Here is a 22,765-nt window from a genome sequence, read left to right on the forward strand (position 1 = left end):
AAGCTCCAGAAACCCTCGACAACAATATGTAAAACGAAACGAGTAGCAGGCGATTACATATGCAAGATGCGCCAGTCTTTCTAGGAGGGCTGGGTACCCTCTCTTGGTTATCTCCATCATTTCTGCAGCCTGTTTTGAGGCACGGGGGACTGGAAGAGGCGTGCTTGCTCCTTTAAGAGGCTGTCCTTAAAGCCCAGAGGCTCGGCCCGCGACTGCTCCCCTTTCGTCCCCCTCCCTCCCTTTTACACATTTCATTAAACTTTCAGCTCAACTTCCTCACTCACTCTGCAGTGAGCGATCAAGCCCGCAGCGTCTGCCTTTCCTCGCCTCTCCCTCGACCAGGAGATTGGTTTGGCTCTCATCTGTAAGTTTTGGGATTCCTGGAATGAGGAACTCAGGATTGGGGGTGTTGGGGAGGGAAAAAAAGAGAGAGAGATTTTCTTTCTATCCTCTGGGACGCTGCTTTGCGTCCTAGAGGATGGAGCGCTTGGAAGAGGCAGGGCTGGGGGGGGGGGGGGACAAGTGTGCAGAAGCTTTTAAATGCACGGAAGTTCACCCTTTTGCCAACATGTCCTGGAGGCATGTTGACAACGAGAGGATTTCTTTCTTTTATGGGGAGGGGGTGGAAGGGAGGAACTGATGGGACAGGCGTAAAATCCACGGAGGGGGTGGCTCCACCTCAGTCCCACTCAGAGTAGACACATCGAAAGGAATGGACCTTAGTGAGCTATGTCCGTTCACTTCAGAGGGTCTACTCTGAGTAGGATGCAAACTTGGAGCATGCCATCAATGCTGTCGTGATGATTGGGAGGTGAGCTCTGGGCACAGCGAAGTGTAAAAGAGGAATTATTCCAGCCGCTTCCCCAGAGCCAAAAGAAGCATTTTCTGTGATTGTTGGTCAGGCGATGCAGTGCACATTCTGGACGGACGGACTTGCAATCTCGTCCAGGTCTCTGCCGAAGTACCATCCCATTGATTGAGTTTAATACGGTTTACTCCCAGGTAGAGGGCACAGGACTGCAGCTTTAAAGACTAACTGGTTCTTAACTGGTTCTTGATTTTAAGCACAAACTAATCTCAAGCCTCGAAGTGTGAATACTGTTGATGAGCTCGGATGAGGAAGCAAAGTGGAAATGTCCATTTTTACCTTTGCATCATTTTTACGGGCTCATTTTTACCTTTGCATCAAGAACTGGTTTAAACTGCAATCCTATCCCACCCATACCTGGGAGGGGAGCCCATTGAACTCAGTGGGGCTTACTTCTGAGTAGACATAGAGAGGTTTGTGCTGTTAAACACAACCCTGTCCTCCTGCTTTATGGGATTGTGAACCCTTTGAGTCTTCTTTAATTCTCCTCTGACTGTTGCTGTCCCACATATTCTTCTAAGTCCAAAAGTTTGCCATGCTTTTAAAATCGGAATTGGAGAGCTACGTTGATTGCATAGGGTATCTCCAGTTTTAGGGAGCAGAAAATGTGGGACAGCAGGAGTTGGAGGAGAACTCCACGTGGATGAGGGGTAGTCAAAGGAAAGACAAGGGGTTCACTATCTATATTAAGGCCAAGGGATGCAGGTGGCGCTGTGGGTTAAACCACAGAGCCTAGGACTTGCTGATCAGAAGGTCAGTGGTTCGAATCCCGCAACGGGGTGAGCTCCTGTTGCTTAGTCCCTGCTCCTGCCAACCTAGCAGTTCGAAAGCACGTCAAAGTGCAAGTAGATAAATAGGCACTTCTCCGGCGGGAAGGTAAACAGCGTTTCTGTGTGCTGCTCTGGTTTGCCAGAAGCAGTTTAGTCATGCTGGCCACATGACCTGGAAGCTGTATGCCGGCTCCCTCGGCCAATAAAGTGAGATGAGCGCCACAACCCTAGAGTCGGCCATGACTGGACCTAATGGTCAGGGGTCCCTTTACCTACCTTTATGGATGGGCCCAATTTTGCATGTGAAATTGCCCAAACAGCTGGTGATGTTGAAGGGATGAAGACATGTAAAAGCAGAGCGAGCTACAAAGTGCATCTTTGAAAGCAAAGGAAGAATGAAACAGGCATGATTAAAGGTACTGTTAAGGCGATCCCTTTACAGTTTCAACAAATATGTCCTGGGTAATCAAGGAAGACTTGTAGCTTGCCAAAATGTAATATTTCATCACAATACATATCCTAAACTAAAAGAGTTCATCACAGCTGATTTGCTACAAAATTCTTTGGATTATACCGTCAGTCAGCTCAGATGAACTCTGCTAGTTTAGTATGTGCATTGTGATATGATTTTTAAGCAAACACATGACCTGATGCCCTAGAAAAGGATGATCTCTCTCCTGGGATTCTATGTGAGGAGGACTGTGCACGTATGCTTAACTGTTAAGTCAAACTGGGACTTTTTCCCATGTAGGTATGCGAAGGTTTTCATTCCTACTCCTTCTTGCTAGATGAGACCTGAAATTCTGGTCTATGTCTAAAGCCACTCCTGGAATCTACTGCTTCCCATAAATAGTTCATGGGGACTTTTGGCAGTTGGGAGATACCTTCTTTTGAAGAACATATCCGTGAATATTACTGTCTCTTTCCATTTCCACGAGACTTAAAAAGATTCTGATTATAAGTGGATTCTTATTGCCCATTGAAATATGTATAAGGTGGGATAGAAGTATATTAATTTTAAATAAGCAAATATATGTATTGGCTACTATGTGGGGCTTGCTTTCTGTCCCAAATTCTTTCCTGCATTGACACCCTTAATTTAAAAAAAGTGGAATAGGAGGGGAGTGACTTTCAGCAACAGAGATTTGCTTTGCATACAGGAGGACCGAGGTTGAATCCCCAGCATCTGCAGATAGGGCAGGGAATGTCCTCTCCCTGAAAGCCTGGAGAGCTGCTGTCCGTCAGTGCAGACAGAATGGAGCTAGGTGAATGAATGGCCCAACATTTATTTTAATTGTATTTATTTATTGCAAGTAAATCCCACCTTTCCTCCAAGGAGCTCAAGGGGGTGCATAAGGTTTTCCCCTCCTCATTTAATTCCCACAACACCCCTGTGGGGTAGGTTAGGCTGAGAGGCAGTAGCTGGCCCAAGGTCACCCAGTGTGCTCCATGACTACTTAGGAATTCAAACCTAGGTTTCCCAGGTCCTAGTCCAGCACTCTAACAGTTACACTTTGTTCCTGAGCCAGCCTTTCTCAACCTGTGGGTCCCCAGATGTTGTTGAACTACAACTCCCATCACCCCTAGCTAGCAAGGCCAGAGCTCAGGGATGATGGGAGTTGTAGTCCAACAACATCTGGGGACCCACAGTTGAGAACCGCTGTCAAGACCTAAGCACATGGAAATCTCATTGGGATGTAGTCCCTTTCAACCTTTTCCAGACGATTAACCCAAACATGTGTCTGGAAACACTGTTCCAAAATTTTGTATGCTACTGGCAGTAGAGCTGCTGTTTTGACTCACCTTGGGTCAGGTTGTGACTGAGCAGGGTCATGCTCCCATAGCAGAAGGCCAATGGAGGACTTCTTCCATAGTAACACTTTATATTGTCATTGTTATTTAATACAGTGGTACCTTGGGTTACATACGCTTCAGGTTACACACTCTGCTAACCCAGAAATAGTGCTTCAGGTTAAGAACTTTGCTTCAGGATAAGAACAGAAATCGGGCTCTGGCGGTGCGGCGGCAGCAGGAGGCCCCATTAGCTAAAGTGGTGCTTCAGGTTAAGAACAGTTTCAGGTTAAGAACGGACCTCCGGGACGAATTACCGTATTTTTCGCTCTATAAGACGCACCAGACCACAAGACGCACCTAGTTTTTGGAGGAGGAAAACAAGAAAAAAAATATTCTGAATCTCATAAGCTAGAACAGCAAGAGGGATCACTGCGCAGTGAAAGCAGCAGTCCCTCTTGCTGTTCTGGCTTCTGGGATAGCTGCACAGCCTGCATTCGCTCCATAAGACGCACACACATTTCCCCTTACTTTTTAGGAGGGAAAAAGTGAGTCTTATAGAGCAAAAAATACGGTAAGTACTTAACCCGAGGTACCACTGTATATTGCTTTCTATATGCTGTCATTCTCTCTCCAAAATCTTACCAGTTTAGAAGTATGCAAGCTACTTTGTCCTTTCTGCACCTGACAGCATAGATTCCTAGGTGAGCTTATTTCCAGGGAAGTGGTTTTGATGCCATCTCGTAGGCTGCAGTGCAGACTCGGAAAGATGCTCCTTTGAAATTGCATGGGACTTATTTCTGAGTAACCTTCCTTTGGATTGGGCTGTGAAATACGGAAGCCGCGAGAAGTTCTCTCAGTCTGTCTCAACTATAGGAAAGATGCAATGACTAACATCCACCTGACATGGATTTCAGCAGCTGAGATTTGAGCATATGTTGTATTTTCCTGCCGGTATCACTGCGGGCTTAAAATGCTTGACTTGGTTTGGACTGTATCCAGCCGAGGGATGGGGTAGGAGTTTGTTTCCATTTGCATTCAGAGGCAAACTTGCTTAATTTGAACTTCCTGAAACAATACGTGACAATTATTTGCACTTCTTTGCAGTGCAGTTCCTCAGCCAAGAGTGACAAATATGCATAAAAATCTGTCTATTGGTGAAGATAACATACCTGCATTGCAGGGTTTTGGACTAGAATCATAGAATCATAGAATCATAGAGTTGGAAGAGACCACAAGGGCCATCGAGTCCAACCCCCTGCCAAGCAGGAAACACCATCAGAGCACTCCTGACATATGGTTGTCAAGCCTCTGCTTAAAGACCTCCAAAGAAGGAGACTCCACCACACGCCTTGGCAGCCAATTCCACTGTCGAACAGCTCTTACTGTCAGGAAGTTCTTCCTAATGTTTAGGTGGAATCTTCTTTCTTGTAGTTTGGATCCATTGCTCCGTGTCCGCTTCTCTGGAGCAGCAGAAAACAACCTTTCTCCCTCCTCTATGTGACATCCTTTTATATATTTGAACATGGCTATCATATCACCCCTTAACCTCCTCTTCTCCAGGCTAAACATGCCCAGCTCCCTTAGCCTAGATGATGCTTGTGGTCGCTTTCCAGTCCTACAAGTCTGTGGTAGAATGCATTACGGTTGGGAAGGTTGCTTGCAAAAATCTGTCCTTTAGGCAAACTTGCATGAAAAAATAATGTATGTTAGGAGAAATTTCTAGTAAAGTGACAATGTCTGTTCATGGGGACTGATGTGAAAATTCAGATTTAATATCAGAATAATGGGAAACTGAACAAGCCCAAAATTTATGGATTTGCCCTTCCCAAATGCAGTGTATCTAATTCAGGGCAAATGCCACCCCTCCCATTTAATTCTTCTTCCTTTTCAGTGATAATGGAAGATATGGCAGAACAAAAACTCGGTCTCCCTATTTGAAGTACAGCCCAAGAAGAATCAGCACAGATTCACACTGTGCAACTCACCCCTGTAGATGCTGTCCTTACAGGGTAAAAAAAAAAACACACAGCAAATTCATCCAAGTTTCTGGATTGTTATGTTTTAAAGGCATATGCATGCCAATAGCACACACCAAAAAATTATAATTGTTGATCTGGGCACAGAAGGTTTTTTGGGAAGGTCAGTGTTACACTGAGATTTATGTAATCTGGTCTATGGAGCAAGTATCATAACGGCTCAGTTTAGATGAGGGGGGCAGATTGTAAAGGAAATCCACAGCTTGTTTAGGTAGGGGAAGGGGCTGGAAGAACAGTCAGCATTTTATGCAGGAAGAGGCTGTAAGGAGACCCATGTAAGCTTGGCGGAGAGATAGGGTCCTGGGGCAGTTTCCTGTAACAGGAGTTTTCCTTTCCCCCTATAAGCGAGTTTTTCTGGTGGGAATTAGGAAGCTCAAGAGAGAGATGAAAGAGAAGCCAGTGAAGAACAAAGAGGGGGCATTGTAAGAAGTGTTGGATTGAGTGAAGGGATAAATGATTCAATTGACAGCATATATAAACATCAGAATTACTCTGCCGGGTCAGGATAAGGTCTGTGTAATCTGACAGTGGCTAGCCCCATATGGTTCCAGAAACTGTTCAAGCAGGGCATGCCCATCCACTCTTTGTCATTAGCATCTTTGAATCTAAGGTATAGATTTTGTATATGCAGGTACCACGTTTCACTTAAGTTACCCTTGAGCAATAGGCATGCAGCTTCCTGGGCAAGATATGGCTTCCTATTTTGTAGCATGCCTCACTGTGTGCTTCTCAGAAACACCTCTTCCCTGGTCTCTTTGGTGTCTGCCCCTTCAAAAAATGCAGAGCAAATTTGGCTCGGGGCAGAGTTCTCTGCTGCTCCAGAGAAGCGGACACGGAGCAATGGATCCAAACTACAAGAAAGAAGATTCCACCTAAACATTAGGAAGAACTTCCTGACAGTAAGAGCTGTTCGACAGTGGAATTTGCTGCCAAGGAGTGTGGTGGAGTCTCCTTCTTTGGAGGTCTTTAAGCAGAGGCTTGACAACCATGTCAGGAGTGCTCTGATGGTATTTCCTGCTTGGCAGGGGGTTGGACTCGATGGCCCTTGTGGTCTCTTCCAACTCTATGATTCTAGGGTTGGACTGAGGACTCAGCTACATTAGTAAAAACAACGTTTTGAATGTGTTATAAACATGCAACACCAGATGGCGACAGAGAGCAAAAGGAATTCTATGTGATTTTTACATAGAGTTTTTTTTTCTTTTGTTGTAACAATTTAATTTCTGACTTACAGTCATACCTCATGTTACGTTTGCTTCATGTTACGTTATTTCAGGTTACGTCCCACGGCGACCTAGAAGTACTGGAAAGGGTTACTTCCGGGTTTTGCTGCTTGCACATGCGCAGAAGTGCTAAATCATGCTTCACACATGCACACAAGCGCCAAATCGTGCCGCGCACCTGTGCAGATACGGCGCTTCAGGTTGCGCTCTTTTCATGTTGCAAACAGGCCTCCGGAACGGATCCTGTTTGTAACCAGATGTACCACTGTATTTATAGCGTCTCTCCCCCCCCCCTGCTGTGTGTAGATCCATCCTAGGACTGGGGAGCCTGGTCCAGAGCTTTGCTCAGCCAGGAAGCTCGCTGCAGACCCTTGGATCAGTCACTTTAACCAACCTTGCAAGGTTGTTGTAATAATAAATGGAAATGAGGAGACTCTTAAGCTTCCCAGAGGTAAAGGTAAAGGGACCCCTGAGCATTAGGTCCAGTCGTGACTGACTCTGGGGTTGCGGCGCTCATCTTGCTTTATTGGCCAAGGGAGCCGACGTACAGCTTCTGGGTCATGTGGCCAGCATGACTAAGCCGCTTCTGGCAAACCAGAGCAGCACACGGAAACGCCGTTTACCTTCCCATCAGAGCGGTACCTATTTATCTACTTGCACTTTTATGTGCTTTCAAACTGCTAGGTTGGCAGGAGCAGGGACCGAACAACAGGAGCTAACGCCGTCGCGGGGATTTGAACCGCCGACCTTCTGATTGGCAAGCCCTAGGCTCTGTGGTTTAACCCACAGTGCCACCCGTGTCCCTTCTCAGAGGTAAAGTGGGATATAAATGTGAGAACTTAATAAAGGCAGAAGGCTGGGGGAAATTTATATGCCAAAAGGCAAACTCCAGGGAATGCCAGAAAACAGAACAATTTCTGTCAGTGGTGCTCAACATTGTGTTGTAGACAACACTCGGGTTATACAAAAGGCGATACATAAAAACTGAGTGGTGCTTCCTGCTGGCCAGGAGACTTCTTGATAACCTTAAGCCAGGTTTAAGTTGCCACAGTGCTCACTGAATTTAGTAGTCATTTCACACTGTGCTTCAAAATCACCCGTCCTGTTCTTTTAAGACAAGTCCCAGCTAATCCTCTAAATATGGAGGTTTGACTTGGAAACCCAATGTAGGCAGGATGCGGCTTCTGATTTTGTAGCGTACACTTGTGCACCAGTGGGGTACAGGAGGACTGCTGGTGTGGATGTGAGAAACAGATAAATTGAGGCTCCTGTGAGCTGGGAGCACTGATCCATCCGCACACCAGGCATGCCAACTGCACCTCACTGTGAATTGCTTGTCTGGTCTTTTGCTGTTGCTTTCTCCACCAGAAGCGGGGAGAAATCCTGCCTTATTTCTTCATCCAGTGGACCAATGTGTAAAGGCTCAGGAGTGCCTCTTCCATCCCCGGAGGAGGCTGCCCGTTGTCTCTCTGCATGATCCCCTGTTCTGAACGTGAAATTGTAGAGTTGAGACCTTGAAGGTCATCGAGACCAGCCCCTGCCAGTGCAGGAAAACTGCTGCATCCCTGATAGGTGGCCATCTCATTCCCTGCTTCATAACCTTTGCATGCTCGGAACAGAGATTTAGGCACAATCCTGCATCGATTTACAAAGGAATAAGCTCCTACTTCACTCAGCGGGGCATACTTCTGAGTAGGCATGCACAGGGATATGTTGTTAAGCAGCAGTAGAAGAAGAAGAAGAAGAGTTTGGATTTGATATCCTGCCTTTCACTCCCCTTCAGGAGTCTCAAAGCGGCTAACATTCTCCTTTCCCTTCCTCCCCCACAACAAACACTCTGTGAGGTGAGTGGGGCTGAGAGACTTCACAGAAGTGTGACTGGCCCAAGGTCACCCAGCAGCTGCATGTGGAGGAGCGGAGACACGAACCCGGTTCCCCAGATTACGAGACTACCGCTCTTAACCACTACACCACACTGGCTCTCTCATTGAACTTGATGACACTTACTTTTGAGTAGTCATGCATTATGACATTACTGTTTTGCAGGGTGGTACTCAACTATGTTTTACTTAGACTAGACCGAACGGGTTGCATTCCACTAAGTCCTATTCAAAGTAGACTCATTAATGAATCAAAGTTAGTCATGTCTATTAACTTCAGTGGGTGTTCTGAGTAGGACCAGCATTGAATACCACATATTGAAATGAATGGCACCAGTGTGGTGTAGTGGTTAAGAGTGGTAGTCACGTAATCTGGGGAACCGGGTTCGTGTCTCTGCTCCTCCACATGCAGCTGCTGGGTGACCTTGGGCCAGTCACACTTCTTTCAAGTCTCTCAGCCCCACTCAGCTCACAGAGTGTTTGTTGTGGGGGAGGAAGGGAAAGGAGAATGTTAGCCACTTTGAGACTCCTTAAAGGGAGTGAAAGGCGGGATATCAAATCCAAACTCTTCTTCTTCTAACTTAGCCATGGTCATTAATTTCATTGGGTATTCTCTGTGTTAAACTTAGTTGAATGCCACCCACAGAGGGGCATGCTTTTCTGAAAGCACCTGCAGGGCTGCCACTATTGCAAGTGCCACACAATGTTCATTCTACATTCGTAAGGAGTCAGTGTCTTACCTGCCCTCTGGAACTCCTTGCCTATTGACATCAAACGGCTACCTTCCCTGTACTCCTTTTGGCACATGCTAAAAATGCTTTTATTTAGGCAAGCTTACCCAGGCATATGCTTTAATCTGTAATTACAGATTACAGATAGTTTTAAATTATGTTTTGATTCACACACACACACACACACACACACACACACACACACACTTCAACTTCCATCGATCATTTTAATGCCTATTTCATGTTTTTCGAAAACCGCTCAGAGGTTTCCTTTACAGTTCTGCAGTACTCAAATTTTGTTAGATAAAAATAAATTACTGGTTCTCATTTTTCCACACCCTGAAAAGAAACCACTTTTGGCATATCAGTGGAAAAGAGCCACCAGTTTTAATTCAAAACCTTTTTTTGACCTGCCTGGGTATGCCTGCCTTAACTCCATTAACTCTGTGTTAAATGCACAGTTGTTAACAACTACTAGGAGCAGCAACAAAATGGTGCAGTGTGGAGTGTTTCTGCACAGGATGCCACCTACCCAAGCCCTCCTCTAGCATGCACTATTCTATTTCCCCTCCCTCCCAGTCCCCCTCCCCATCCAACAGACGGTCAGCATTCTGTGGCTACTTTGCATGTTCAGCTCTTATTCAGGCGTTTCACTCCTTAGTGTCCGCCCCCACAAAATAGTTTTTTTGCCCTTCTGCAAATCTCAGGGTTTCCCCAAACCTACCAACAATCGTCCAGTAGTGATGTATGGAAGTGAGAGCTGGACCACAAAGAAGGCTGATCGCCGAAGAATTGATGCTTTTGAATTATGGTGCTGGAGGAGACTCTTGAGAGTACCATTGACTGCAAGAAGATCAAACCTGTCCATTCTGAAGGAAATCAGCCCTGAGTGCTCACTGGAAGGACAGATCACGAAGCTGAGGTTCCAATACTTTGGCCACCTCATGAGAAGAGAAGACTCTCTGGAAAAGACCCTGATGTTGGGAAAGATGGAGGGCACAAGGAGAAGGGGATGACAGAAGACGAGATGGTTGGATAGTGTTCTCGAAGCTACCAGCATGAGTGGAAGTGGCAGTGGAAGACAGGAGTGCCTGTCGTGCACTGCATGAGGCAGTGGAAGACAGGAGTGCCTGTCGTGCTCTGGTCCATGGCATCACGAAGAGTCGGACACAACTAAACGACTAAACAACAACAACAACCAACAAACAACCATCTCCTTGTCTGCAGTGCTGTTCCATTGACATATTACCTGTCTGGACCTCTGGATATTGGAAACGGAGGGAATGATTTGCTTAAATCTTTTGCCTGGTCTTCAAAATGTGATGGGTATGAGCTTGCTAGACTACGCTTTCATAGTGAGTAATTTAATAGGACAGTCTTCCAGAAATAAGTGGTGGAGAGACAGACAGACAGACAGACAGACAGACAGACAGACAGACAGAAGATCAAATTAGAGCAGGACAAAGTGGAACATGCAAACAAAATATTTGCTTTAAACTGATTGCATTTTTAAATTGCTGTAGCCTGCCCAGGGACCTTGTGTTGAAGGGAGCATAAGCAATGAAATAATTAACGGTAGTATAAAAATAATGTGGTGTGGAGTGTTCTGAAGGAGTCAACTCCATTCTGTTTCCCCTCCCCGGTTTTCCATCCCTCTCTCACCCTTGGAAGTTTGTGGTCACTGAGCATGCTCAGACATCATTGAGCTATTTGTTTTTTTTTTAATTACTCCCATAGAATTTTTCACTCTCAATATTGTTTTGTTGTTGTTGGCATCTGTCTTGGGAAACGATGGCAGATAAACGGTTTGACTTTGGGAGTAAAGTCATACGGTTTGAAGAATTATAGTGCCTGCTGAGTCTTTTGAGATGGATGCAGGAGAGACATGTTTTGTTGCAGCTGGGGCAGATGAAGGAGTCCAGTTTTGCTGCTATAGGTGCACGCTGGTGTTTCTTCTCTCTGATGTTTTGACTTCTGCCAGTTATGGAGGGGCGGAGAGTCCCCTGAGCACCCCGCTACTGCCTCCTTATTTCCCGGTAGTTCCCTTTGTGGTGTAGTGGTTAGAGTGTCAGACTAGGACTTGAGAGACCAGGGTGTGGATCCCTACTCTGCCATGAACCTCACTGGGTGACCTTGGGCCAGTCACCATCTCTTGGTCTAACCTACCTCACAGGGTTGCTGTGAAGATGAAATGGGGAAGAGGAGAACCATGTGACCACCTTGAAGCTCCTTGAAGAACCAGGTGGGGTATAAACGCAATACAGTGGTACCTCTGGTTACGTACTTAATTCGTTCCGGAGGTCTGTTCTTAACCTGAAACTGTTCTTAACCTGAAGCACCACTTTAGCTAATGGGGCCTCCTGCTGCCGCCGTGCCGCCGGAGCACGATTTCTGTTCTCATCCTGAAGCAAAGTTCTTAACCCGAGGTATTATTTCTGGGTTAGCGGAGTCTGTAACCTGAAGCGTATGTAACTTGAGGTACCACTGTAAAAGATAAATACATAGCAATCATAACTCACGACCCGAGTTTGCTATCTTGCTGTGTGTGTTAATGATTGCAGAGTTTAACATCTCTTCAAAACGTCAGTGGCTGAGATAGCAGCCTTAGATGCGATGAACTGGGAGTTTGAAAGCTGTTTCAAGATTATAATTCAAGATTATAATTTGGAAGACAATTTGATTTTTTTTACTTTAGTTTTTTATTGGATTGTGATTTGATATGTTAATTGGATGTTTTTTATTGGAAAATTAATAAACGCCCTAACAAAAAAGAAAGAAAGCTGTTTTATACCGAATCAGACTAAAGGCCCACGTAGCTCTGTTTTGGGACTACAACTCCCATCATCCCTAGCTAACAGGACCAGTGGTCAGGGATGATGGGAATTGTAGTCCCAAAACAGCTGGAGGGCCAGGTTTGGCCATGCCTGGACACTGGCTGGCAGCTGCTCTCCAGGTTTTCAGGCAGGGAGTCATATCCCAGCCCTACCTGGAGATGCCAGGATCTCTCTCACTCGCAAAGCAGATGTTCTGCCACTGAGCTATATGACCCTTTCTTTGAAAGCTTGAGTGTGTGGATTTTCTGGTATGTGTGGCAATGATGGGAGAGGACTGGAAGAGGGGAGAGTTGCAAGGCCCCCTCCTTTTCCAAGCAGCAGCAGTGATGGTTTCAAATAGGTTGTAAATTTTTGTCTAAGCAGGGGGCCAAGAAGTCAAATTCCAGAGCTGAGGAGCAAGCAGGGAACTTTGTGGGTATCAAGTGCCCTCTGTTGGCCAGAGGGGAGCTTGCACAGACTTCTGTGATTCAGACTAACCGTGTGCAAAGTTAAGCGTGTTTACTCCAAAGTAAGCTCTGCTAGTAACAACAGCAGCGAGAATATTGGTAGCCAGTTATTGGAAAGGAAATAATATCCAAACAAAAAGGGAATGTTTAAGTAAATTATGGGAGTATCTGGAGTTAGCAAAATTGACTGATTTAATAAGGCACAAATCCAAAACTACAGTATGGGAATGCTTAAATGAATATTTACACAAGCAGGGTTCAAATACGAAAGTTTGGTTGTGCTTAGACTAACCTTGTGAAGACTATAGAGAACACAAAGATTTGATGGACTATGAAAGAACTCAAGGAAAGGAAGTGACTGAAGAACAGATGTAAAGGTGAACTAGAAACTAAGAGACGTGTGGTAAATGCAGTGGAAGTCTTTTAGAATATTTTAACTAGGATGTATATATTGTAATGTTTGAAGTATAAATTTGGTATTATTGATTATGAAAAGTATTTTTTCCTTTTTCCTTTCCTTTTATTCTTTTCTTTTATCTTTCGTCTCTTTTCTTTTCTAGTCTGCATGTTGGAAAATACGTAGACAAATGTGTTTACAGTGTTATGTATTGATTTTTTATTCTATTTCTTTTTTCTTTTTATTTTCTTGTAATATTTAATAAAAACCAATAAAAAAATTAAAAAATACAAAACACAAAAGTAAGCTCTGCTGAGTTCACTAGCACTAACTCCCTGGAAAGTGTGTTTTGGTCTGCAACGTGTGTGTGTGTGTGTGTGTGTGTGTGTGTATACATATGCTCCAGCCTTGTGAAGTGAGGCCTGAGGATAACTCAGTCAGTAGAGCATGAGACTCTTAATCTCAGTGTCAGGGACTGGGCAGAGAAGGAATGGTGGAGACCGGCTCCCCATCCTAACCCTTTCCAGGAAGGAGGAAACAGAAGACAGTATAGATTCACTACAGGGGTTTGAGGGAGGTCACAACTCAGAGGCAGATGAGGGGGAAATTTGGGGAATCATGGGAGAGTCAGAACAACACCCAGCTGACACGTTGTCATTAGAAAGCATTCCAGACCCTCTATCTCCCAGAACCTGGCAAGCCTTAAAAGTAGGAGAGCAAAATAGACTATATGGAGATGGCGGAAGTGACTGGCAGAATCCGAGACCAGGGAGAAGAGTTGGTGGAAGAAGATTGGAGGAAATTTAAAACTTATTTGCAGAAATATTGTAAAATTTTTGAATGCTGATGACATTGAAATGAATTGAAGAGGTTCTAGCAACAAGGTAAAATGTAAGATGGGATTAATAATTAGATAAACTAATAGGATATGAATTTGCTGAACCAATTTCTAAAAGGGATACAAAAATGGGAGAAGTGAGGAAGTCAGGAAAATAAGTTAATGAAAGATGAGAAACTAAGAAAGAGGGATTTTTGTTTTGTTTTGTTTTGTTTTGTATATGTGTCTTTCCCTTTCTATTTTTGTGTTTAATGTCTGTATTTTTGTATTTTGTAATTTGTATCTTTTTTTTTTGCTCTGTGTATTTTTCTAAACTTTTCTATCGATAAAACTTAATAAAATATTATATATATAAAAAAGTAGGAGAGCAAAGAGCTCAAAGACAGAGGGCATTTAGCAGCACCCGTAGAGGAGACGATGAGAATGAGGAATGAGGAAGAGGGAGAGACGAGGGGTGGAGATTCACTCGGGACAACGCCATTATCCAAGAGGCTGGGTTCTAGAGCCTCTCTCTGGAAAGATTGAAATAATAAAAAAGGATGGTAAGAAACTTTCCGTTGTCTTTATACTTTCCTGGGCAACCAGCCGAGAGCCACTGACAGCATCCAGACACTCAGAGTTGTGGGTTTGAGCCCCACATTGGGCAAAGGATTCCTGCATTGCAGGGGGTTGGACTACATGACCCACATGGTCCCTTCCAATTGTGGAATTCCATGCTTCTATGCAAGTCCATGTAACTGTAGTTGTTTTGTATACAGTGGTACCTCAGGTTACATACGCTTCAGGTTACATACGCTTCAGGTTACAGACTCCGCTAACCCAGAAATAGTGCTTCAGGTTAAGAACTTTGCTTCAGGATGAGATCAGAAATCGGACTCCGGCAGCACAGCGGCAGCAGGAGGCCCCATTAGCTAAAGTGGTGCTTCAGGTTAAGAACAGTTTCAGGTTAAGAACGGACCTCCGGAACAAATTAAGTACTTAACCTGAGGTACCATGGTATTCACTAATTTAGCAACTGGACATTAGATTGGGCAGCCACTGTGGCTGCCATCAATCCTGCTCTGGTGAGAGTCATCCCCCCCCCCCGTTTCAAATTTCACTAATTATTTCTAAATTGTGAGTTATACGTACAAATTTGTATGTGCCAAATTTATGCAAGTGTTGTCTTTTAAAAATTTCTCTCTCTCTCTCTCTCTCTCTCTCTCTCTCTCTCTCTCTCTCTCTCTCTCTCTCTGTGTGTGTGTGTGTGTGTAAGTTGCCTCCCTCACATACAACAGTCTCTGTGCATTAACCAGTTTGCTAATTCCCCTCTCCCCTCCTTTGATGGACAGGCTTCTGTTCTGCAATCTCCCGCAAGTGATGCTTTTCCTACTGGTTGTGATGCTGCTGCAGGCGAGCAGCTGCTACTGCGGCCTCCCTTTCTACAATGGTTTCTACTATGACCGGTTCATGAGTGACAAAGGAGAGGCTGACGATGAAGGTAAGAAGTGGGAAGGGGGAAAAACAAAGCAAAACAGCACCTGAAGAGGGAGAATTTGAAGGAACTGGGTTGGGCTGGAAGGCTGTGGCAGACCCAGTAGAAGTCAGAACCTGGAATAGCTCAGTTGGCCTGAAATATACTCGGAGTCGAGTGTGGATTTCATGCTCTTTATTCAGCTCATAGTAGTGAGGAATGAAAGTTTCCCCAAAATATCTGCTTTATATACATTATTTACACAATGGGTCACACGTGATTGGCTAATTCTGGGATTCTCCTATAGGCCAATCAGGTTGCGGATTCATTTCCACCTGGAGCTGGATTGGGTGGCTCCTGTGGACCAATCATACTGCTGCATTGTTCTAGGACCAATCAGCCTGCTGCATTCTGGACCCTATTGTTCTAGGACCAATCAGACTGCTGCTTTTTGGATCCTATTCAACTCAGTACATAACATGGTCAAAGCACGAGACTCTTAATCTCAGGGTCATGGCTTTGAGCCCTACATTGGGCAAAAGATTCTTGCATTCAGGGGGGTTGAATCCTGGTCGCTTCCAACTCTACAATTGTATGATTCTATTCATACTTGTAGAGGCAATGTGTCTCTGATTGCCAGTTGCTGTGAAGGCTCCTTGACATAGACATCTAGTTGGCCACCGTGAGGATGCTGGACTAAGTGGGCTGTTTGACTGACCCAGCAGGAGTGTTCTTACCTTTACAGATGTGGAAAGCAGGCCATGAGAACCTAATCCTAGAGGCGGCTGCTCCATTGGGGCAAATGGAGCCCTGTCCCAGCTGCCTCATTCTGCCCTCAGCCAATGTCCATCTTCCTGCCCTCTTATTTATAACCAGTCCAGGGCATGTCCCTGGCTGTCAGTTTCCCTTTCTTAAGTTTTGGTGTTGCCTTTGTAGCACTCGGCAGGGAGGGCAAAACTGGAATGAGTTGACTCTGCTTGGCATTGCCTCTGGCGCCACCTACTGTTGGCCTCCCTACCAGTCTTAATGGGCACCTTGGGTGTTTGGGTTGTGAATGCCGTTGCTCATGTGGCATTCTAGTTTAGAATAATTAAAAAGTGGGTAAGGCGAGGGGAGACATGAATTTTACTATCTAATGAGATCATTGATCCATAAAATGAAAGCAATAACCAATGTAATATACTATAAAACAAATAAGACAGTATTGTGGATGATAAAAATTAAAATTATTATTTTTTCTTACCTGCACTGATGGTAGTCATTGTTTGGATGGGGGGCTTTTATCCATTTCCGCAGTCACACAATCAGTAGCTGAACTGGGCTCCATACAGTCACAAAAACAAATTACAGTCATACCTCGGGTTGAATGTGCTTCGGGATGAGCACGTTCGAGTTGCGCTCTGCGGCAACCCGGAAGTAACGGATCGCGTTACTTCCAGGTTTCGCCGCTTGCGCATGTGCAGATGCTCAAAATGACATCACATGCATGCGCAGAAGCGGTGAAAAGCGACGCGTGCGTGCGCAGACGTGCCGTCACTAGTTACGTTTGCTTCTAGATGCGAACGGGGCTCCGGAACGGATCCCGTTCGCATCTAGAGATACCACTGTAATAGAAAACGCCTCAAAAACAAAAACACAAAATAAATAGCAAATTCAAAAGTGCCATACTTAATCTGTTCCAGAAGTCTGTTTGACTTCCAAAATGTTCAAAAAACAAGGCGCAGCTTCTGATTGGCGCAGGTGCCCCGGAAACAATAGCCGACAGCCGAATCTGACGTTTGGCTTCCAAAAAATGTTTGGAAACTGGAACATTTACTACCGGGTTTTTGGCGTTTGAGAACCAAGGCGTTTGAGAACCAAGGTACCACTGTATTTCATACCCTGTTTTTCAACCCCTGCAGTTCAATTCCGTGCTGTAAGGCTAATGGTCGAGACTTCCCCAGATGCCATCTATGCCTACCGTGGTGCCAGCGCCGTGCTGCCCTGCCGCTATCATTATGTGCCCAAGCTGGACATCCCGCGGAAGATCCGCGTCAAGTGGTCCAAGCTGCGGGAGGACAACACCAAAGATCAGGATGTGCTGGTGGCGTCTGGGTCGAAGCAGCGGAGCTTTGGGGGGTTCCGGGGGCGCACGACCCTGCAGCAGGCGCCTGACCAGGAAGCGTCCCTGGTGATCGATGACTTGCGCCTGCACGACGCTGGCAAGTACCGCTGCGAGGTCATCGATGGCCTGGAAGATGAGAGCGCAGTTGTGGAGCTAGCGCTCCAAGGTGAGTGGGACGGTGCATTCAGTGGCCGTTTTAAAAATCATAATCCAACTTTAACTAAATTCTGAAATATTCTGGATCGCGGTGGGGAGGAAGCAGAGGCCTGGGGCCAAATCCAGCCCTCCAAGCCTCTCTATCTAGCCCTCGGTACTCTCCCCAGACCATGTCGCTGCCTCGCTCTGCTTTGCACCTTCCAGGAGTGTTCTTGAATCCTGCCTTTTGCTTGCCTTTATGGAGGATAGATGCGGGTGGCGCTGTGGGTTAAACCACAGAGCCTAGGACTTGCTGATCAGAAGGTCGGAAATTTGAATCCCCGCAACGGAGTGAGCTCCCGTTGCTCGTTCCCTGCTCCTGCCAACCTAGCAGTTCGAAAGCACGTCAAAGTGCAAGTAGATAAATAGGTACCGCTCCAGCGGGAAGGTAAACAGCGTTTCCATGCACTGCTCTGGTTCACCAGAAGCAGCTTAGTCATGCTGGCCACATGACCCGGAAGCTGTATGCTGGCTCCCTCGGCCAATAAAGCAAGATGAGCGCCACAATCCCAGAGTCGGCCACGACTGAACCTAATGGTCAGGGGTCCCTTTACCTATGGAGGATAGAAAGATAGTGTGTGCCTGTGTAGGCTGCTCTACAAAGCTAAAATGTATATGCGTTGCTCCTCCCACTTTTGCCTCTGGCTCCACCCACCAATGGCACGTGGCCCCTGTTAAGGTTGCCCACAAGTCCCTCAGGCTGACAATGCTTTGTATCAATATCTGGGCGTATGGTTTTACAAAGATATAGGCAGGAAGGTATGGGAAATATCCACCTGGATCAAAGCATAAGAAAATGTGGGAGCGAAAATTCACATCTCCTCTGCCACAAAGGCTGGATTTCCTCCCCCCCTTCCAGTAGCTATCTTGGCTTTATAGGGCCAGAATTGTTTCCCAGATTCTTTTTGGGGCACCAATTTGGTTTGCATACCGTAAGTTCAAACTTTTTCCTTAGGCCAAAATTTTGGGTTCCCAGGCGGGTTTCTGGAGCTACTCTTAAACTGGAAGTTGGCTTGAATTCATTGGGAGGGCTTTTTGTGGATTGATTCCATCCATTTGTGGCTCTGTTGTTGCTTTGTGCTCGCTCCCAGTTCATTCATCTCCGAGACCATGTTTGATTCTTTCGAATCACCTTGGTTGAAGGCTGCGGTGCATAAAGTTAGCTCAGTTGCTCTTTCACCCTCATACCTGCTAAGCAGGGAATTAAAGGGAGCCAAACCAACGGTTAAGTCTCTGATCTCCCAGAACTTTAGTGTCCTGCATAAAGACTTGTTCCCCCCAGTCACTGGGAAATCACACCCCTGCTGTAAAGACAGAATGCCATGCCTGGGATGGTTAAGGTAAAGGTAAAGGGACCCCTGACCATTAGGTCCAGTCGTGACTGACTCTGGGGTTGTGGCGCTCATCTCACTTTATTGGCCGAGGGATCCGGCGTACAGCTTCCGGGTCATGTGGCTAGCATGACTAAGCTGTTTCTGGTGAACCAGAGCAGCGCATGGAAACGCCTTTTACCTTCCCGCTGGAGCGGTACCTATTTATCTACTTGCACTTTGACGTGCTTTGAAACTGCTAGGTTGGCAGGAGCAGGGACCGAGCAACGGGAGCTCATCCCATGGTGGGGATTCGAACTGCCGACCTTCTGATTGGCAAGTCCTAGGCTCTGTGGTTTAACCCACAGCGCCACCTGCATCCCTTCTGGGATGGTTAATCTTCCATAAATACAGGGAAGCTTCCTATCTGGTAAGGCTCAATGTTCTCCCCTCCAATCTATTCCATGGCAGATATAATAAAACCCCAAAGAACAACAGATGCTGCCTGTTGCAACAATGCTGAAGGGGCATCTATCTTGCATGTACTTTTCTATTGTAGTTTTTCTTAAGGGACTGGGAAAGATCTAATATATCCTATTATTTGCTCCTCTGTGTGTCATCAGATCACTTTGACTTATTGGGGCCCCGAAGCAGTTACAGATCAAGTGGCAAAGTTCTTGAATACAGATATCTTCATTAGACCTCTTTAACAATTGCTTGACGTATACATTCTCTCTCTCTCTGCAATCAGTTTAAAACAGATATTTTGTTTGCATGTCCCACTTTTTCCTGTTCTAATTGAGATCTGATCTCCCCCCATTCCCCCTCTCTCACACACAGTGTCTAATATTTTAATTTTGTGTTTTTAAAGCTGTATTATGTATATTTTAATTTGTGCTATCATTTGTCATTGTCAACTGATTTTGCAATGTGTTAATGGTCTGTGGATCACGGAAAAAGAAACTAAGGTCCCCCACCACTATTTTAGATAATGCAACTTAAGCGGTTTGGCATATGTTTCCTTTCTTAGCAGAAAAGAGTAGGACAAATGATTCAAACTGGAGATGGAGAGGAAGTAAAGAGAGAAGGACAGGATGGAAAAGCCAGAGATCTCAGAAACCTGTTCTGCCGTAACTCTGTGCTGGGCTTTTAGTATGGTTGCCCCTGTTCTCTGGAATACCATTCCTGTTGAAATAACAACCGGCACTCGCTAGCTGTACTTTCTGGGAAACAACTGAAAACTTTTGTTTTGTTTTGTTCTGAAATGCTGAATGAATTGGTCTCAGCCATGGGTGTCTACTTTGTCTTGTTTTTATTTACATATTTAATTTATTTCCTAAAATTTATACGCTGCTTGATTGTAAAACAGCAACAACAACCAACCAAACAAACCTCAAAGTGGCTTATAGAAAAAAATGATACAGTAAAATTATCCATAAGCAGAGTTAGCAACAATAATTAGAAGCTTTCAAAAAATCAAGATAAACAATAAGCTAAAAACAGGTTTAAACACACACTAGCTTTCTAAATACCTGGGTGGGCTTAAAAAAAATCACTTGCTCTTTTTAACTGGTTTTTTTTTTTTTTGCTGTTTTTATTATGATTTGTACATAATCTTGTGTAATGGCTATGAGTTACTTGTGCGTAAACTGGTGCCTCTCTAGGCTAATTTGCCTTGTTAAACCTTTCTGACTGCGCAGCCCTTGCTCATCGCGGCTGCCTCAGTCGCTGGCAGAATCCGTCTGTGGGCGTTTCTTGAACCTCTTCCAACATAAAAGTTGTTTGACACCCAGTCTCCTCCTCCTCTCACTGCGCGGGAGTCTTCTGCGCAGGGAAGGCGTGGGCAGCGGAGGATCTGGGCTCTCCTCACTGATGTCCAGTGAAGAGTCCCTGAGCCCTCTCTCCAATTCCCCCGTCGGCCCCCCTTTATCCCTGGTGTTGCGCTGATTAGCTTCCCCCTCCACTGATCTGTTTCTCCCCCTGCTGCTGGGTCCTTCACCAGCATAATCTGTGAGCCTCCCCTTCGCCTTTCGCTCTGATGTCAGTTCCCTGACATCTTGGGACATATATGTGGAAGGTGATCTATAGTTCAGAAGAAAAAAATAATGAAATCCCATACTTACACAGCATTATTGTTGTGATGGATGCCCCCCCACTTAACATTCGGATGCTAGACTGCCCAAACAACTTAATACTATGGATGCTTGACGAATCTTCCTAACCATCAGCAGCATGAGATAGAAGCCACAAAGCAGATGGCAAACTGAATGTTTCTGGATCACTCTCTCAAATTTTATTTGGAAACATGAATGAAACTGTTCATGAGCGTAACCAGGATTTTTGGGTTTTTTTGAGTGGGTGGGGGGAGAGAAAGATTTTTTTAAAGGAAATCAAACTTGCTGAGTTTTTCTAGGTAAAAATCACAGGTAAAAATACCCTGTAAATAGGACATTGTGCGGGGATGGCTTCTGCTAGCTGTGGGGGCCAGGACCTCAGATAACTGAGTACTTTCAATGCTTTTTAATAATATTTGTGCCCCCCCTGGCTACACCCATGAAACTGTCCTTTTCCCGCTTCCTAATAAACAGGACTCCACCTTTGTGCAGGTAGAATCCTTGGGATTTTCTAAGAAGTCTGGAGGCAGTTACCAGAACTGCCAAGTATATACCTATTTCTGGCCACCAGAGGTCACCAGTAGCCTGTCATTTTTCTCAGTTTTTTTTAAAAAATTCTTTCTTCTTTCATCCAAGATGAAAGGCTCTGTGGGAATACATTAAGCATTTCCCCCCTCCCCATGTGAGGAGCCCATCCTGTGATTATATATTTCTGTGATGCCAGGCAGTATGTTGTTTGACTAAATGGACTGAAAGATGAGCGTTTTCTCTTTTTAAAACCATTGTACTGTGTGGGTTCGCAATGAAGCCTACTTTAGCTTTGTTATTATAATGATTAATCAACCAACAAATTAGAACAAAGACCTACCTAGTTTAGCATCCCAGATCCCATAGTGGCAAACAAGAAGCTATAGGGGAAACTCCTGGACATATCCAGGTTTGTCTGTTGAAAATAACGAACAAAAAAATCAGAACATCACTCTGCCCACCCCCCACCCCCTGGAGAAAAAACCCAAAAAACTCAACAACTTTTGTGTCTGGCTTTTCACTTTTTGAAATATGGCAACCCTACATGAGGGCAAATCCCTCTTTATCCATAAAGCTCACTAGTGGGGTAGGAGAGTTGAAAATAATGCCAATATATTTCACATCGAGACCCCTCCTGCTCTATATTTTGCTCTAGTAAGTTTAGTTTGGTCAGAATTGAGCATACACTTCCAGTTGTTGTTGTTTAGTTGTGTCCGACTCTTTGTGACCCCATGGACCAGAGCACACCAGGCACTCCTGTCTTCCACTGCCTCCCGCAGTTGGGTCAAACTCATGCTGGTAGCTTCGAGAACACTATCCAACCATCTCGTCCTCTGTTGTCCCCTTCTCCTAGTGCCCTCCATCTTTCTCAACATCAGGGTCTTTTCCAGGGAGTCTTCTCTTCTCATGAGGTGGCCAAAGTATTGGAGCCTCAGCTTCAGGATCTGTCCTTCCAGTGAGCACTCAGGGCTGATTTCCTTAAGAATGGAGAGGTTTGATCTTCTTGCAGTCCATGGGACTCTTAAGAGTCTCCTCCAGCACCATAATTCAAAAGCATCAATTCTTTGGCGATCAGCCTTCTTTATGGTCCAGCTCTCACTTCCATACATCACTACTGGGAAAACCATAGCTTTAACTATACGGACCTTTGTCGGCAAGGTGATGTCTCTGCTTTTTAAGATGTTTCATCTTCTTGCAGTCCACGGGACCCTCAAGAATCTCCTCCAGCACCATACTTCCAGAGT

The 22,765-nt window shown here is 45.2% G+C and overlaps 1 protein-coding gene across 1 annotated transcript in view; it reads left to right on the forward strand.

Annotated features, from left to right (window-relative positions):
* The first annotated feature begins 245 nt into the window (after positions 1 to 245).
* HAPLN3 (hyaluronan and proteoglycan link protein 3) overlaps positions 246 to 22,765 on the forward strand; it is a 29,773-nt gene continuing 7,253 nt past the window's right edge. Inside the window, exons 1-3 of the mRNA XM_081171264.1 lie at positions 246 to 364; positions 15,149 to 15,297; positions 17,172 to 17,540. Of these exons, the coding sequence (XP_081027390.1) occupies positions 15,177 to 15,297; positions 17,172 to 17,540 (490 nt within the window). The 5' untranslated portion in view covers positions 246 to 364; positions 15,149 to 15,176. The remainder of the gene's footprint in view (positions 365 to 15,148; positions 15,298 to 17,171; positions 17,541 to 22,765) is intronic.

Source organism: Podarcis bocagei, assembly GCF_964188305.1.
Source record: "Podarcis bocagei genome assembly, chromosome: 14".
In the NCBI taxonomy this organism is placed as follows: Eukaryota; Metazoa; Chordata; class Lepidosauria; order Squamata; family Lacertidae; genus Podarcis; species Podarcis bocagei.